Source organism: Elephantulus edwardii, unplaced genomic scaffold, assembly GCF_000299155.1.
Source record: "Elephantulus edwardii isolate Elephantulus edwardi_28Jun2011 unplaced genomic scaffold, EleEdw1.0 scaffold00006, whole genome shotgun sequence".
Classification (NCBI taxonomy): domain Eukaryota; kingdom Metazoa; phylum Chordata; class Mammalia; order Macroscelidea; family Macroscelididae; genus Elephantulus; species Elephantulus edwardii.
Genome location: NW_006399756.1, coordinates 4,743,275 through 4,761,542, shown reverse-complemented (window position 1 = coordinate 4,761,542; position 18,268 = coordinate 4,743,275). Strand labels below are relative to the sequence as shown.

The following is an 18,268-nucleotide window of genomic DNA, read 5'->3' as shown; positions in this document are numbered from 1 at the left end:
CAAATCATTTAAAAGGCTGGACTGCTTGAAGGAGAATGTGGCATCAGACTGGAGGAAGACTCATCAACACCACCCTGTTATGCAGATAACACAACCGTGCTTGCAGGAAGTGCGGAAAATTTAAAGCACTCAGATTACAGACTATACCCTTCAATAGGGATTACATCTCCACGTGAAGAAAACAAAACTCCTCACCACTGGACCAACAGACAACACCTTGATAGACAGAGAAAAGACTGAAGTTGTCATCAGCACATAGGTAACAGCTGTCAAGAAATCAAATCATCTTGAGAAAAGCTGCCATCAGAGACCTCTCTAAAGTGCTAGCAAGCACTTGAGCCTTGCCATTCTAGTTTCAGTTTCTTCTTATGTATCTGAAAGTTGGACAGTGAAGGAGGAAGACAGAGGAGAGTCACTGCCTGGATAAGAGCATTAGATGGACTACCAGAGGACAGATCTGTCTCAGGAAGTCCATACTCCCTAGATGCAGGAATGGTGAGAGACCTTCTTCCTTACACAGGGCATGTTGTCAAGAGGAACCAGTCATCGGAAAAAGGCTTCAGATGTGAAAGCAAGGACACCCCTCAGCGAGCTGGACTGACCCAGTACCGCTGGGCTGAGGCAGGCAGCGTCAGGAAGCCAGGGCAGGCTGTCAAGGGTTGCCGCGGGCTGCAGTCGTCTTGATGGCACCTAACAACAGCCTTCCCAGGAGCCCGAGTGTTGTGGTGCATTGCGTGTTGGACAGCTAGCCAAACGTCAGTGCTTTGAATCCACATTCATTCTGCAGGAGGAAAACACTGGACAGTCTCCCTGATGAAGATTTACGGACTCGGAGACCCGGGTAGGGTTGCTGTGAGCAGAGTCAGCTCCAGGTGGATTTTGTTGCTCTCTTGTACCAGAGGAACGCTGGTGGCACAGTGGCTACACTTTTTGTGGCCAACCAAAAGATTGGCGGTTCAGACTTACCTGCTGCTCTGCAGGAGACATAATGCAGCCTGTGTCCTTGACGAGTCACCGCCTCGGGGACACTATGAGGCAGAGCTCCACTGAGCTGCAGGATCTCAGTGGGTGAGGAGCCACCTGATGGCACACAACAGTCAGGCGTGTTCCCTGCCTGATTCCCTAACAACTCTTCAACTCAACAAATCACCCCTGTGTCGCGATCACCATCCCCGTCCCCTAACCCACATCCAGTCTCCTGTGCCCTTCACTGGGTGCTTGGCAAAGCACAGCTTTTTCACTCAGGGTCAGTTCGACTTGTGAAGATTCCAGCATGCACTAAGCCTGCAGAGAGGATGCTTGGTGGCCCCCGCAGCCTGGTCCCCGGCATCATCCCCTCAGAAGGGCCTGCCTGGCCCTGGTGGCATAGGACAGGCCTGCCCTGGCCTCACACCAGACTCTCCCTCTGCCCTGTGTCCTCAGCCCCCAGTGGGTAACTCTGAAGTGCACGGGTCATGGTGCCATGTGAATAAGCACCCCTCTGAATTCCCTCCCGGCATCTATGCAAAGAATCCCATTTGTTATGCCTTTGGAAAATGCAGAACTAACAGCTGAGAATTGCAGCAAATGACCGTCTGGGCTCGATGCCGTTAATAAAACGGGCTCCCCAGCAGAACTGTGTTTTCCATCACGGGGCTATTTTCTGTCATCTTTGTGGAGTCCGGAAAATGCTCCACAACTTCTAGAAATTCCATTTAGCCCTAACAGTGTAGGATGTGAGTAATCTGTGTGTTGTCAATGTCTCCGACATTCTGTTTGAAGAATCTCTTTTCTCCTGCCCGTGCCAGGAACCTTAAGCAAATAATTGAATAACCCAAATGTAGGCTGGCAGACGGGCAGCACCAGCTGTGGGAGGGGCTGAGGGAGCCTGCCCTGTAACACAAATGCAAACACATCGGTGTTGATTTTCTCTTGTTTGCTTGTCAGTTCATTGGGATTTTCTTCTGTGGGTTTGTATTTTGCTCTTAGTTCCAGAAACAATACTAGTTGTTTGGATGCTTTGAGGCATGAGGATTAGACTTTAATGTCACTGATGGGCTGAGGACTCACAGGAACCCGTGCCCTTGACCCCTCAGGAGTTCTCATCCTGTGGAATTCTCTTCAGAAATTCCTCCACTCGAGAGATGCCAGGTGCCCCTGAGTAAGACAAACAGCTGCCACGTTCAGCTGCCAACCGAAAGGTGGAGTTTGAGTCTGCCCAGAAGTGCCTCCAAAGAAAGGTCTGGTGATCCACATCAAAGAAATTCAGCTACATAAAGCTCTGGGCAGCACCTCCTGTCTCTGCTGGTTCAAACCCACTAACAGCTAAGAGATAGAAAAATGTGCTCTCTCTTCCTGTTATAATTTCTAGCCTCTGAAACCTGACGGAAGGTCACTATGGCTTAGAATTGACTCACTGGCAACAAGTGAGTGACGCTCCTCTCAGAGAGTCATTCTGGCTGTGAGAGCCCTCCGCGTGCATCCTCTGTGACAGCAGCACCGGGTAACTCAGACCGGTCCCCAGGACCTCAGCCACATCCAGCAGGGGCCCCAAAGCTTACTCTGCCTTGTAGATAGGACTTGCAGCTGCCTGTCTGCAAAGTCCCCAGTGGGCTGCCCCTCTCAAGTATGGGACTTCTAGGTCTCCCAGCTTCAAGTCGGAGAGCATCTGCTTGATGGTCAGGGGAGTGGGAGAGCACTTTGGATTGTGGCCTGGGATCAGTGTACAAGACAGATTAACTTGGAAGAAGACAGTAGAGGAAAAGACGAGTGTTTCTAAACACAGAGATTAAAGATAAACAGATGGAATGAGTAATTCCTTCGGATGCCAACATGTGAGTGTAGAACGCTGAGGCCGGAGAAGGTCAAGGACTCCTCTGAACCAGTCCCTTCATGGTGTGCTTCCCCTATAGACACAAAGCCTCCCTCCTCCTCCCTTTCTCTAAGTGCTAAGCCAGTGGCTGGTCAGTTCTGACTCACAGCGACCCCCAGCGGCAGAGTAGAACTGTCACTCATGGACTGGCTGTCATCTTTGCTGAAGCAGGGGCCACGTCCTTCCCCCCCAGCCCCGGAGTGTTCCTCTTTGGCTGCAGCCAAGGGCCAAAGGCTGACCCACCAGGGCCCCTTACCATTGCTGGAGAGGATGGCGAGTCCCACCAAGACGTGCAGAGGGCAGGAGAAGCGGGTCTTGGAGCAAGCTGACCCCTGGAGGTGGCCTGAAGCCAGAGTCCTGATTCCGTCGCCTGGTGAGCACTTGGCTTGAAGAACAGGGGAGAGTGGAGCTGTAGGGGCCAAGAGCAGCCTTTGACTCGAGTCGGTGCGTAGTCAAGGGACGCAACTGCTCACAGCATGAGGAGCTGCATCCGCAGACCTCAGATCTCCGCCAGCTCTCCGTGGCCTCTCGGCGCTTTATTGATGACCTCAATTACCTGTGCAAACGCTGATCCCCGTCCAGCTTCCTGCCACTCTCTGCCTCACCCCAGATCGGGTCTGCCCGACCGGTGTGGCTGTGGGCTTTTCTGCATTTGCAGATTCTCAATGGGAATCAGTCGAACCCAAGCAAAACTCAAAGCGAGTCAAACTGCCTTTGGGATTAGCTTTACTGGATAGACCTCACTCGGTGGGCTCCTGAATCCGAACCATTGAGCCAGGGGTAAGTGGAGGAGAGGGAGACCCAGATGAGATGGATTGACAGGACAACTGGAGTAATGGGATTAGGTGTGTCAGGGTGAGTGTGACAGGGTGGGCTTCAGAGCCCTGGAACAAAGGATCACTGCGAATCACAGACACCTTAACAGAGCAAAACCACAACTGTGATAAGGAGGGTCAAAAGGCAGATGTTGCTGTTTTTTGTGACTCACAGTGACCTTGTGCACAACAGCCCTAAACCCTGCTTTATCCCTTGCCAATCTTACTGTATCCGACACATCTATCCCCATTACCACAGTGACAAAATCAGTCCATCTCATCGAGGGTCTTCCTCTCCTATGCTGTCCTTACACCCTCCCAAGCATGACGTCCCTCCCCAAGGACTGGTCCCTCCTTGCAACATGTCCAATGTATGTTAGACAGAGCCTCAGAATCCTTGCTTCCAAGGAGCAGCCTGGCTCCACCCTCTTCAGGATGAACCTGTTTGTTCTCTTAGCCGTCCATGGTATAGTCTATACTCTTTAGCATCACAGCTCAAAGGCATCAACTCTCCTTCTATCCTCCCTAGTCGTTGTCCAGCTCTCTGATGCATAGCAAGTAATTGCAAAGACCATGGCCAAACACAGTGGACTTTTCTAAAGTATTAATTGCACTGAAGTCGATACCCCTCAAGCACAGTGCCACGCTCCGTCCCACTCCGTGTAGAGCAGCCTCTGGACAGGCCTTGTTTCCTTACGTACCTTAGGGTTAACTTCTTGAGGGTCTGCTGATATCAGATGGTTAGAGCCACTTAGTTCAGTGTGTTCAGCTGTGCTCTGTGGCTCCTCCAGTGTTGCTGGTGATTCTGAAAACAGAATACAGTACCTTCTTATGACATCCCCGCCGGCATTGTCCAGCCCCTCGTCCATCTGTGGTCCCGTAAGGTTATCACAGATTCCGCACCCGTCATCCATTGAACAACAGCAAGCCTAACAGCTTCTTGTACCCAACACGTGCGTCTCATGCGTCTTGCTTACAAAGCAATGGCCCTGCCAGGCCTGTGAGGGTATAACACACACATACGGCTTTACTTTGTTTTGGTAGTTACAATAACTGCCTGCATGCCTGACTTACGTGTGTTCTGGGCTGTACTTTCTGTCTGACAAGTCCACTGTGTAACCACTTATTCTCCAGCTCTGCGGCAGCAGCATCCAATCTCATGTATTGTAGGAGATTGTGTCTCTCTTGAGTGGAGTAGTGTTTAATTTCTTTTCAAAAATATTACCATGAAATGCATTATGACTCCCAAATGCAGCAAGCCCAGTGCCGGTGACAGCATCAGCAGAGGAGAAGTATCGATTTGGACGTGAAACAAAAGGTTATTAAACACTTCAAAGGCAGAACATCAGCTAATGTTCAAGATTCAGGTGTGTCACACTTGACAAACAGGGTGATTCTCGAAACCAGAGACATAATGGAACCTGCTCATACCGGGTCAGCTCAACGGAGCTGCAGGCAGAAAACCGAGAGGGGCCTGGTCTGTATCAGGTACAGAGACGCTGCTCGTGACGCAGACCGAGGACCAGCGGGAAGGGGGCTCGTCCTCAGCCTGACGCAGGAAGCACGTTTGAGACGCTTACGGGGAAAGTTGGGCCAGACCGAGATACCCTGTTCGGACAGCACCCGAGTGACGTGGCGTCCAAGTGCGCAGAACGTACCACGAGCACTGAGTGGCTCATGGCTGTGTAATTACTTTGCTTATAACATGTGGGAGCCCCAGCCGCCTTCTGAGGCACATGACTAACCCTTGTTAACTCCTCCTAATAATAGGGACCCCTGTGGCAAATTACCAGATCGAGTTGTTTTGCGAGAAATATGATAAACATGATTTTTACACAGCCTGTTCTATCAACAAAAGTACTTTCTCCAATTTATTTGGACATTTAATTCTGATTATAATAACAGTCACATCACAGTGTAATCGATTCTTGTGTGTTCTGTTTAAATAAAATCAAAGAGGAAGAAGAATGAATCCCTAGAATGAGGAGCTCTCCGCAGACCTCACTGGATCTGGGCTCATCAACTGAATGGGGTTCCAGGTGTTGGTGCAAATTACTTAGTTTAAACCAGGGGTTAGTAAAATTAGCATCAGCTGTGTTCTTTTGATTTACTAATCATTCATCCACTCATCTGAGAAAACATTAAATTCATCAGTCAAGATTTGATAAAGCAGCAGGCTGAAAGAGATGGAACCTTTGCCTGCCTGGGACTGTGACAGCGAGGTTTATGAAGAAGCAAGGGAAACTTGCCATTTTCATAAAACAGACTCCAAATTCAAATCTCAGGGCTGGCGAGTGATTTCAGGTGCCCGTGTGTGCTGGCTGGAGTTGGTACGCAGTGTGATTTTCTGTATTTTCTGTGCCTTTCTCACTGCAGGCTCTCTTTAACTATATGCAGAATTGGATTGCGTGTCTTATTTGGAGTTTGTCTTGTTTCGTGTCTTGATTGTTCCCTCCTGGGACAGCACTCATGCACTTCTTGTCTTGGGCAGTTTTATGGTGGTGCCACGTTGGCCGTGAATGCCCACATGTGAGCAGTCCTTGCCAGGCAGTTGAGTCCAAAAATCACGGCCTTTTGGAGAGTTTCTTATCCTCTTTAAGGAACAGAGAGGGCTGAGGGGCTGGCTTCCCAAAGGTGTTATTCATAGTCAAAGTCATTGTGAGATTTCTGGAATGAAGATTTCATTCTTTCTTCTTCAAGTGATCATGTCTTTTTCCATGTTTCTGAAATTACTGAAGTCTTTTTTGTTCAAACAATAAAAACCAGGCTGTTGATTTTGGAGGCAGAGACAGTGGGGAGGCTCAGAAGAGAATCGAAAGGACTCAGGGAAGCTGGGGTCGTTGTGAGGTTGCTGACTCCTTGATCTCAAGCAAGAATCAATACTTCTCTGCAGTCTCTTCTTAAACCTTCTTTTCATCTGTCGCAAGGATTAGAATGTGGCATCGGGCATGTGTCCTGACTGGAGGCGCGTAGGTCTGTGCCAGGGTCACATAAGACCCCTGGCCAGAAGCTGCCCGGGGGAAGACTCAGTCATCAATTACCCCTACAGCAGCAGTCCCCTCCCCTGAGCCCCAACAGTAGATGCCTGGAGTCGGGGCCAATGAGCGGAGAAGCGGGGGAAGCGGGGGCTTACTAACTGATCTGTCGTAAACAGATCGGCATCCTGAACCGCCTGTGACACAGGTGAGCCGGTGCCTGCCTTCTTCCGGGACACCAGCACTGAGCTCGGTTACTGTTACGCTGGCCGCTCACCAGACCGCCCTCCTGCAGAATGAGCACCATGGTGAGCCTTCCGGGCGCATCCAATCTAACACCCACTTTTTCTGAATAATCGACGGGCACCCAGCACCTTCGTTCCAGGAAAACATCAACATCAGGCAGATGCAAGGGCCAGAGAAGGCTCTGCTCTCAGGCAGCTCGAAATGCTAGGAGACGCTGGCATGGGTCGTAGCTGCTGTGATCCTAAGAAACACTGGCATTTGTCATAGCTGTTGTGGTTCTAGGAGACACTGTCATAGGTGGTAGCTACTGTCACTCAGATGTCCAGTTATCTGTTACCTGATCTGTTACTCAGAAGACTTAGTATGTAAGCACATATTTTAAAGGGGTCTCAGAGTCCCTTGCACACCTGTCTTGGGGGGTCTTCTCTCTGAACCCCACCTCATCTGTTCTTTCAGTCCAGCCTCTGTCCTTCTCTCTATTCGGAGCCCACTATCTCTGTGTGTGGGAGCCAGTCTTTTCCAGCCCCCTTGTACCTTACCTGGTTGCTGGGTAACTTCAGCATCCCTGCAGCACTCTAGCCATTTGGTGGGACTCCTCACCCCAACCACCTCTGGATGCTGCCGGTCACAGGGACAAGGGCCGCAAGGATGGGGAGACTTTAGCCTTATTATCAGAATAGTTAACTCAAGCCCAATCAACAACAGATAATTTGAACCTCCCCAGAATTTAGCTTTTTAAAAAACATGGTCTGAGAAATTCTCACTTGATTCTAAGGGCCCTCTTCTCACTGATACTTCATTGAATCCAGTCAGAAGCTCTGGAGAGGAGGAGGAGCAGCCCGAGATGGGCTGTCTGCGGAGGCTGTCAGTTCCTCAGGGATGCTGTTCCTTAAACATAGCAGCTTACAACAAAGGAAGGAAAAAAAAACACCAAAAACCAAAAACAACAACGGAAGCCTCCTGTCTCACAAGTGTGGAGACCAGGAGTCTGAAGTCAGGGCTGCCACGCGCCTCCTGTGGGCCTGGGAAGGGGTCTTCCTTGTCTTTCATCTTCTGGTGACTCTGGAGTTCTTGTTGTTCATTGTTGTTGTGTACCGTTGAATCAGAGCTGATCTGTAGCTGACCCTCCGGTGGGTTTTCAGAAGCAGTTAATTGCCCAGGAGGAGATTGCCCATATTTCTTCACAGAGCTGCTGGTGGATTTGAACTGTGTGCCTTCAGAATTGCAGCACAGCTTCTAACCACTAGGCCACCCTGTAGGGCTTCTAGAGCTCCTGTTGTTGTTGTTGTTGTTGTGTACTGTCAAGTCAGAGCCACCCGATTGCTGACCCTCTGGTGGGTTCTCAGAGGCCGTTAATCGCACAGTAGGAGACTGCCCGTCCTCCTGTGGAGCAGCTGTGACCTCATACCATGCGCCATCGGGACCGCAAGGCAGCTTCTAGCCACTTACTCTTGTGTAAATATCACTGTTTACAAGATTCAGTATGAACTTCTTCAGAAAGAAAAATGTAACTGGAAAAAGCTTATCTTAATTTTATTATTTTACTAATATATCACAGACAGCTTTCACTTCATTTTCTCCATATCTAAGGCAAGGCTGCAGGGGCATGGTGCCAACTGCAGCACTCTCTCTCAGCCTCTTCCTCCACCTGGCCTTCTCTGTGTCTCTCTCTGCCTCTTCCTCCACCTGGCCTTCTCTGTGTCTCTCTCTCCTCTTCTGTCACTTACAAAGACACTTGTCTTTGGGTTTAGGGATCAGCTGGGTAATCCAGAATGGCTTCGTCTTGAGATTCTTAACTTAATTACATCTGTAAAGCCCTTATTTCCAAGGCCCTGTTTGCAGATGGACAAGGCTTCTGCGTCAATGTATCTTTTGAGAGGTCACAAATCAACAAGAGCCTTGTGCAGCTCATTTTTAATAATATTTCTGCAACTGGAGAGAGATCCTTCATGATGTCACTCCAAGAAATGCTGATGGTGTGGCCCTCAGATGCTCCAAAGTGCAGAGAACTCATTGCTGGCTCTTGGAAAGCAATCTGCTCTTTGCCATGAACCAGTGAGCTTGTTCTGAAGGTATATCTTCTTAGAGAGCATGTATTCATGCCACTCCTTGGGTTTGTTTCCAGAGACTTCTTGGTTTTCTGTAGTTCTTGCTCCTCTTACCAGAATATGCCTGTCCAGGCTCCATGGTTCCATTAAGCAAGGAGGGAAAATGGAATGTTCCCCATGTGAGCCATCAGAAATCTGGGGTTCAGGATGCAGACTCTTAAACACAGTTAGGCTCCCAAGGTGATGGGTAACCGTGCGTTGGTGGACTTGCTGACCGGGCCTTAAGATGTAGCCTCTGCCAGGCTGATCATGTGGCCTTCTTCTGTTTAATTACAGTTTGAAAATGAGATCATCACCAAGCTGGACCATGAAGTCGAAGGAGGCCGAGGAGATGAGCAGTACAAAGTGTTGTTTGATAAAATGTAAGTGTGGATCCCCAGTGGGCTTGGTTCCAGCATATAGGCAGAGAGACTGTAATTAGATGACAGTGACCTTTGTAGCCCAGGCATAATTAAAATGTGTTAATAATGGAAGATATTTTAAATGGCACCTCCGTTCAGTTTTTTTCCGAGTGTGATTAACAAGGTGTGTCTAATTATCTTCCCAGCCTCTTGGAGCACTGCAGGAAGCACAAATATCTCGCCAAAACGGGAGAAACTTTCGTCAGACTTGTAGTGCGTCTGATGGAGAGACTTCTGGATTATAGAACCATCATGCATGACGAGAACAAAGAAAATCGCATGAGCTGCACCGTCAACGTGCTGGTGAGTGAAATGCAAATCACGTGCCCAAAGCTAGCCACAGCCAGCCAGAAACTGAACCTCGGCGTTCAGAAGCCTCGGGCCAGCCAGCCAGCCAGCCATGAGGTGCTCAGGGCTCAATGCAGCATTCTTTGATTATTTCCACGTCAGTTCCAGGGAAGAAGTAGTGAAGAAATGGTTTGTCTAGTTGTGGTGGTGGTGAAGCACTTGGTTTTCAGCTGAATGTTTGTTGGTTTGAGCCCACGAGCACCCCTGACAATCTGTATCTATAAAGCTTTATACCCTTGGGAACCCTGTGGGACAGTCCTATCATGTCAGTTTCACACCGTAAGTCAAAATTAACTCAGGTCTCCAGGCAGATGACACATTCATTATGCACAAGAGTGTACCAACACCTCCCCTCTGGATGTTTCTCCACCATTCTTTTTGCTGGTAAGAGGTACAGCTATCTTGTTTTATGACCGCGGTACCAACCACCAGCGTAGGTTGTGATTTTTTGTTATTTGAAAACATGCTCTTTAGAGAGTTGAATGGTATCTCCCCAAAAGAGAGTCCATGCCCTAATTTCAGATTCTAATCTAATTTCAGTTGGGGAACTTTCCAGATTACTGAGGAGTAGTGATGTCAGTTTGAGGACTAAGGTGTGTCTGATTCAGGGTTATGGTCTTCCCGATTACTAGCTATACATCCAAGACCTGGACAATGAATAAAGATGACGGAAAAAGAATTGATGCCTTTGAGCTGTGGTGTTGGAGAAGAGCACTGAACATCCCGTGGACGGCCAAGAAAGCGAATAGATGTGTCTTGGAGAGGGCTCAGCCAGAGTGCTCCGTGGAGGCAAAGATGATGAGGCTTCACCTCACGTTCTTCACAGATGTTCTAGGAAGGACTGTTCCTTGTAGAGGGACTGACGCTCGGAAAGGTAGAGGGTCGGCAAAGGAAAGGAAGACCCTTAACCAGGTGGATTGACACAGTGACTGCACAATGGACTCTGATGTGTCAGGAAGTGTGAGGATAGCACAGGATAGGGCGGGGTTTAGATTCATAGTTTTGTGATGGGTCGTACTCAACTTGAGGACATCTAAAAACAACAACAGTCACCAGCCCTAAAGAGCCTGAAACCACCAAAAGCATGAAGGCAAGTGGCCCCCTGAGAGCTCCGGAGAGGTACTTAAAGACACCTTGATTTCAGACTTACTTCAGAACGTTGAGAGAACAAAGTTATTTCCAGCCTCCACGTTCATGGTATTTGGTTGCTGCACACACGAGAATCTCAAACACGGCATTTCGGCTCACTGGGTGCCTTTGTCTTGTCCTTCACCTATAGACTGACTATGTGTAACACGAGTGTGATGGGATCTGCCTCGGGTAAAGTAAGTACCACCTGTTCAAGGGAATCCTGGTGGTTATAGGGACCTGTACTGCTAGTACAAGGTGGCAAGTTTGAATCCACTAGCAGCTCCGAGGGAGATTTGCAGCCTCTGATAACACACTGGAAGGTCATCGGTGAGTTGACCTCAACTCAACAGCGGTGAGTTGAATTGGTCACAGAAATGAAGTCAGCCCTGGTGTCTATGTTACTGTCTTCTTGCATTGTTGCCTCTGTGACTGACATGGCCACAGAAGTGTTTTCTCTGTGGAAAAGAAATTAAAACTTTTCAAAATAATTTATTTCTGTGAACACAATTATATAATGTCCGAGGCAATGCTTGTGGTGAAGAGTGAGCACACTGATGTCAGAATGAAGAATTATCGATACACTTAGTTGGTTTCCGACTTGGCTCATGAAGCCAATGCTTATTTTCAGGAGGCTCTCATATTCTCAGCAGGACACGAAGCCTGGTGGTGACGTGATGGCCTACTCTGAGCACGCGTCACACGATCACAGTCCAGCGCCAGGAAGCAGCCTCTTGTCAAGCATCCGCACTCACAGTTCCCAGCGTTAGCATATGTGCTCTTGCCTCCGGAGCCTGACTCAGGCCTACCTATTTTTACTGCTGTCAGTCTGAGCCAGGTTCTCACCAAGAAGTGCACCCAGGACTCCTGAGTTGATCTGATGTTATTAACGTCCTTCTAATTAGGACATACTGAATCATTTCATGAAGAGTCAAGCATTTTATTCAGAACCATTTCCTGGGGATGAAGCATGGAACCCAGCCACCCGGCTCAGTTCTTTCATCTTAAAAATAAAACAGATCTGTGGATGAAAGAGAAACAAGATAACTGCTACTATTACAGATACAGGGATAATTATAGATAAATCATATATATCTGTATGTATGTGTATAAGGTGTGGTGTGTATCTAGATCTATGGATACAGACAGAGAGAAATTCTCATTTTTATCTTCCCTGCTGGTACTTTTTTTATGAGAAGAATAAAAATGTGTAAAATATATTCATTTTATCATTAAGCAGAATTCTCTGCCCCTCCCTTGCCACCAGATCCTAAATTTAAAAATAACACAAAGAATATAGAGCTTATTAGGGAAAGTCAAGTCCATTGCAAAGATTCCTTTAGAATCAGTGCTGGGTTTGCTTTTTAAAAAGTTGTGTAAGACCTTCTAGTCTGAATGACCGTTTCTTGCACCTGGAAAAAAAATAGTGGCCATCTGATATACACTTATTGGTCTATATTATATGAAGCAAAAGAGAATGAAGACAATTCAAGAATCAGAGAAGGAAGCAGAAGGCAGGGCTAATTATCTCCATTAGCTATGGCTTCCCCAACCTTGAAGCCAGACAAGGCTCGAGAACTAGACAGTGTTCAGGGGCCACGACTGAGTGCACTCATTTGGAACAGAATTGATGGGTCCTGATCGAGAGGCAAATGTGGAACGGAACTCTAGGTTCTTAAAAAAACAACAACAGACACCTCAGTGGGCCCATTGAGAATGGAGGAATCCCCAAAACTGCCGTCCTGAGATGTTTTTTAAAGCTTGAACTGAATCTGTCCCCTGAAATGACCTTTTAACTCGATAGTGTAGTAAGTTAGCTCAAAAGAGAAAGAGCTTTCCTCTTGAGAACTGCACTCTATAAACCTGACCCATGTGAGACCAAATGAGCAGTGGTTACTCGAAAGCCTAAAAAGTGGAGGGAGGGAGGCGGCCTGGGCATGAGACTGAAGTCACGTGAGAAGAGTTAGGATGAGCGTCAGGGGAGTGTTGGCGCCGAGGGAAGGAGGTAACCGGTGCTTGGACAGTATATACGGATAGTGTTGCAGGAAAACCTGTTTTGCCATGGATGCTTTAATAAAAAATGGCAATAAAAATACTAAAATAAAAAATAAGATGTCTGGGTATCACTAACCATGAGCCCAAATCCTTAGATGTTCATCCTTCAAGGTGTCTGCATGTCATTGGTTCATGGTCCAACTGGATGGGATTCACATTTGCAGTTGTTTAACTAGAATTTCATTGTCGCCTCCTCAGCAATCAATCTTTAATTATTAATTGATAGCTTTGTGTATTGTTTGGTGTTGTGTACCATCCAGTGAGAACCCTGACAACATAGCTGACCCTCCAGCAGGTTTTCAGAGGCCACGAGTCACATGGGAAGCAGTAACCAGTGGATTGCAGCTATGTGCCTATAGTTATATGCATTTACCAACATAGACCATCTCCAAGATAATTACTGAATTGATTGTTATTTTAGAAAAATAAGTGATTTTCATCACCAGCACTTTAGCAGGGCTACCACTACATTTTAAAAATCTTGGTATGTATTTTTGTCATTAATAAGCACAGAATTTTAAAAGCATGCAAATGCATAAATTCTAAAAGATAGGAGACAAACAGGGGGTATTAGCTGGGGTACAGGTTGCCATGAGTTTCTGGAGGAGCTTCCAGGCCAACAGTGTCGTCAGTGCTGATGTGAAGGGGGCCAGGAAACATTGATGGAATGAGGAAGTGAATGAATGCATTTCAGAGTGGAGCGAGAACACAGCCAGCCTCTTACACTTATCTGTAAGAAGCACAGAAGTTTTACGCAGACGTCAGGATCTGACAGGAGTGTACTGCAATTCTACCACGATTTTCAAGTCCCCAGAAGGGAACAGAACTCAACATTGGCAGCAAATAGAAGGCATTTCCATATGGCAAAGAGAGGACTGAAGATTGCATGCCATTCCTTTTGTGAAATTGTCAAGAGTCATGATCAAAAACTTAAGAAAGGATTAAAAATATGAATGCAAAGAAAGCTAATGTGAAATCATCAAGACCAAACCCAGCCCAATGCCCTCAAGTCAGTTCCAGTTATAGTAACCCCCATGGGACAGAGGACAGCTGCCCTGTGGGGTTCCGAAGGCCGTGACCCTGTGGGGAAGCAGACCACCTCATTGTTGTTTTGATTAGTTGCCAAATGACTTATTCATCGCTCCACCAGAGCCACTTGTGGTGAAATGCTGTTGTTGTTAGTTGCTATTGAGCCAACTGCAGCTCATAGTGACCCTATGAACAACAGACCTTGTGTTATCCAGCACCGTTGTCATGGTCACTGCCATTCTCAAGCCCATTGTCACAGTCATTGTGTCGATCCATCTCACTGAGCGTCGGCCTCTCTTTCACTGACCTTTCCCAGCATAAACCAGCCGCTTGTATTTGCTTCTGGTAAGTCAGTAGATCCTTGTTGCTATACCATTGTGAGTAGTTGGTCTTCTTACCAAACCCTGTCAGACGGACGAGGGGCCATCCAGTCCCAGATGCAGCCAGCTGTGAGGGTCTGGGAGACCTTTTCTTTTGTGTGTGTGTGTGTGTGTGTGTGTGTGTGTGTGTTCTTTCTCTTTTTTTAAATTATTACATTTTATTAGCTTTAATGAACATTTACAGAGATTTTGGGTTTTCATTCATTCATTGTTGCACTGTTTTCTCTACCCTCTTCCCCAGTTCGTCTTCTTCCCCACCCCGAATGTCTGTTTTAATTGTCCAATTGCCACAGTGCTTGTCAAAGCCAGTTCTGATTAATCTCCTTTGTCAGTGTGTCCTTTGCCATTCCCTATCACTCCTCCCTGAGAGAGACATCACCCTGATTCATAAGGAAAAGGGGATGGCGTATTCCCTTAGCTACTTCCTGCTAAAAAGGGACGCTGTGGGTTTCAGGGTGAAGATCTTCTCTCACTACTCTAAAGGGCCCCTTTGGCAATAGGAAACACGTAGAAAATTGTGGAGATTGATTTTGGAATTTAGATGCACTGTTATCAATTGTGCTTAGCCGTACATATTCATATCCTTGAAGATGTATCATGGAAGTGTTGCAGCCTAGAAGACACAAATTTAACTAACAAGTTAAAAGTACATGAGGCAAAAATTTAAAAAACAATAATATTCCGAGCATAGGTTCTAATAGTGGCACAAATCAAGTTACAGAGGGAAAGGTGGTTCTTACAATAAAAAGCTTATAGACTAGCACTTTCTCTATTGTAGTGTAGAGATTAGGAACCACAAGATGTAGAGGCTCAGCTATGTCATTTATGGTTCTTAAGTCCTGGAGCAAATTCCATCTACCACTGGGTTGTTTTACAACTCGGAAGTTTGCATGCAAGGTAGAGGTGAAGTAAGGAACTGCTTATGAGGTTTTCTGTCCATTTCAACAATTAAGAAATAGTGAGAAGAGTTGGGACCTCAGAAGGCTTTTAGGACCAATTAGTAGGCTCTGTGTCCAGGAGAAAATTAATATACTTACCAGTAATGTTAATGCTCACCCACAGCTCTTCTGGGAGGATCTAAATCGTTGAAGCGTCCTCCTTTGTTTCCAGCTGGGAGCTGGGGCCTGTCAGTCCTGTCAGCCACGAGGACCTGATGTGGGCCACCTTGGCCAAGTGTCCTTCAGAGCCACACTTAAAGCAAGTGAGTGGGAGCTTCCTCTCTACTCCTTTGCCTATCTGTGGCTCTCGTCTGTGACACTGTCTACTGAAGTGGCCCAGCTTTCCACAGTGGAAGCAATTCTGACCTGGGAGACCTTTTCTGAATATGCTCCTTTCCTACATACATTGTTGTTATGTGCCGTTGAGTCACATGCGACTCATAGCAGCTATGAGTTCCTACATATACACTCAAGTATTGTTTCTTTTCCAAGAAATTGAACTTGAGAGCAGTGCTTTTCCCCCTAATGAAATTAGCCAGCCCTCTATCTCCTGAGGTGGTTGTATGATTTTGTAATGATACCATTGCTACTTGCTTCTTGCCTCAGTTCAAGAGCACTGATGGGTGTTTTCTGGTGTTAAATTTCACATTACAACTGATTCTGATGTTCCCCTGCCTCAATCACTTGCTCACTGACTTCTCTGTACCTTCTTTGATGGGAAGAGACTCTGAAGTGTTTGCAGAAATGTTCACATTAAGAAATGCAATTGTGCTTGAAATGTTTATGCCCAGACAGAACGTTCCTCACAAGAAGCCGCAGAAAGAGCCCATTGTCATCATCTACCGAAGAATCCTCCTGCTCTGTCGGCTCTGATGTGCACTTTGCTTTGTCAAGTGGCAGCCACGTGGCTTTCTGTGGCTGACACATCGAGCAGCTGGTCTGTCTGCCCAGAGCAGTACTGCCCCTCAGACTTTCCTGCAGTGTTGGGAATGGTCTTGATCTCCCCTTCCCTGAGCTGTATCCTTAGCTAAACATGGTTCGTGCGTCATCTGTGTGGCAAGTACAACTGTGGTTTTGTCTTGTTGTAACTTCATTTCCTTGGTGGCCTAGTGGGCAGGGATGTGATACTGCCAGCGCAGCGACGTGCTGTTCGAGTCTACCAGCTGCTCTGTGGGAGAGATGGACCTTCTCCTCCTGTGTGCTTTACCGCCTCTGGAAGCCTGCTGATGGGCCAGTGTGACCAGGTCCAACTCTGTAGCAGTGAGTCGAGCTCATGATTGTAGTAAGTTCCAGTCTTAGATCAGATCTCTGCGATCATCTTGTCTTCTGAAGCGTGGCCCTTGCAACGACTGCAAAGAGCTACAAATGGAGCGATGATACTTATCTCCAAATTTGTGATCTTTAAAAGAAATCCTTTTTTGCTCAAATGCCATCACAGTGCTTAAGATACCAAAGGCACCTCCTGTGGGACCCCGCCCGTCTCGGCATTGATGTCTTGATGACCTCTAGCAGAGCTTCTAAAGGAAGCGTGATCCTGGGAATTGCCCAGTGAGAACCCCGTGAACCGCAGCAGTCTGACCCACTGTGTCTCATGGGGATGGCGCTGGAATGGGCAGCCTTTTGCTCCGCTGTCCATGAAGTGACCATGACTCCAGCTCCAGCAAGACATCGACTAGCGATAAGAGAGAGAACCTTTGACCAATCCCTTGGTTCTTTGGAAGACATTTGACTTCCAAATGGCAGAGAGTTTAGTCATGGTAATTTTCGTCCTGGAGACGGTGAAGGCAGGCTGCTTCTTGGAGGCAAGGATTCTGAAGCTTCGTCTTTGGACATGTTGCAAAGAAGGACCAGCCCTTGGAGAGGGAACATCATGCTTGGTAGGGTGGAGGGACAGCGCAGGAGAGAAAGACCCTCAATGAGATGGTTTGATCCAGTGACTGGGCTAATCGGGGTGGGTGTGTTGGAGACAGTAAGGTGGGCAAGAATAGGGCAGGGTTTATGGCTGTTGTACATAGGGGTCGCTTGATGGCACATAAGAACAACAGGACAACAAACAATTTGAAAACAAATGAAGTGAAAAAGTACTAAGTAAAGACAGATATTACGTGTTGTGTGAAATTATAGTTCTAAAAGCTGAAGAGTGGGATACGTTTTGACATATATGAAAGAACCATGTTTGAGGCTCTGTGTATTCATAGTACGTATATGACAATGTGACACCTTCTGTGAAATTGGTTTCTGAAGCCGCTCTGTCATTTGTGTGATTTTGGTTTTTTGTTGTTTTTTTTTCCCCCCAGAATTTTTACAAGGAAATTGAAAGAGAAGAAATGTATATAAGGTACGTGTACCCAGCTTGCGGGTCTTCTCTGTCTGACTCCATGTTTGTTAGAACTGCAGTGCTCTGATGTTCGTAAGCACCACAGGGGTTTATCTGGCTGGAAATCATGACATCGGCAGGAAAGTCAAGAGGCACGGCCAGTGCTGTGGTCAGCCCTTGTGTCACGATCAGTGCAGAGACTGGAGGGCATGAGTCACAGTCATTCAGCTCAGAAACTCGCTGCCCATTTCTCAAGGTCTCTGTACCTCCCGTAATCCTGTTCGTGTCCAAAGCATTGTGTTGGACAAATAACCAAAAGATTGGCAGTTCAAACCCACCAACAGCTCTGAGGCAGAAAGATGCATGGCCTCCAGAACCTGACGGAGGGTCAACGTGAGCCAGAGGCAGGTCGACAGCACTGGCTTTGGCTTGGTTTATATACCCTTGATCAACTCAGAGGGCCCTTTTGGGGAGAAAAAGGAGTTACCATAAACTTTAGTGTTTCACAACAGCCTGCATGAACAAATAAAAAAATCCATTTCTAAAAACTTGTAGAAAAAAAATAATTCTTAGCAGAAGTAGAAGAGGACTCCCAGCAACATAGTGAGTTAAGTGTTGGACTGTCAAGCGAAAAGTTGGTGGTTCAAATCACCAGACACTTTATGGAAAGGTGAGGT

At 47.1% G+C, this 18,268-nt stretch overlaps 1 protein-coding gene across 1 annotated transcript in view; it reads left to right on the top strand.

The window, feature by feature from the left end:
* DOCK1 (dedicator of cytokinesis 1) overlaps positions 1-18,268 on the top strand; it is a 460,736-nt gene that overhangs the window by 382,835 nt on the left and 59,633 nt on the right. Inside the window, exons 34-36 of the mRNA XM_006880128.1 lie at positions 9,272-9,357; positions 9,543-9,699; positions 17,572-17,612. Coding sequence (XP_006880190.1) covers positions 9,272-9,357; positions 9,543-9,699; positions 17,572-17,612 — 284 coding nt within the window. The remainder of the gene's footprint in view (positions 1-9,271; positions 9,358-9,542; positions 9,700-17,571; positions 17,613-18,268) is intronic.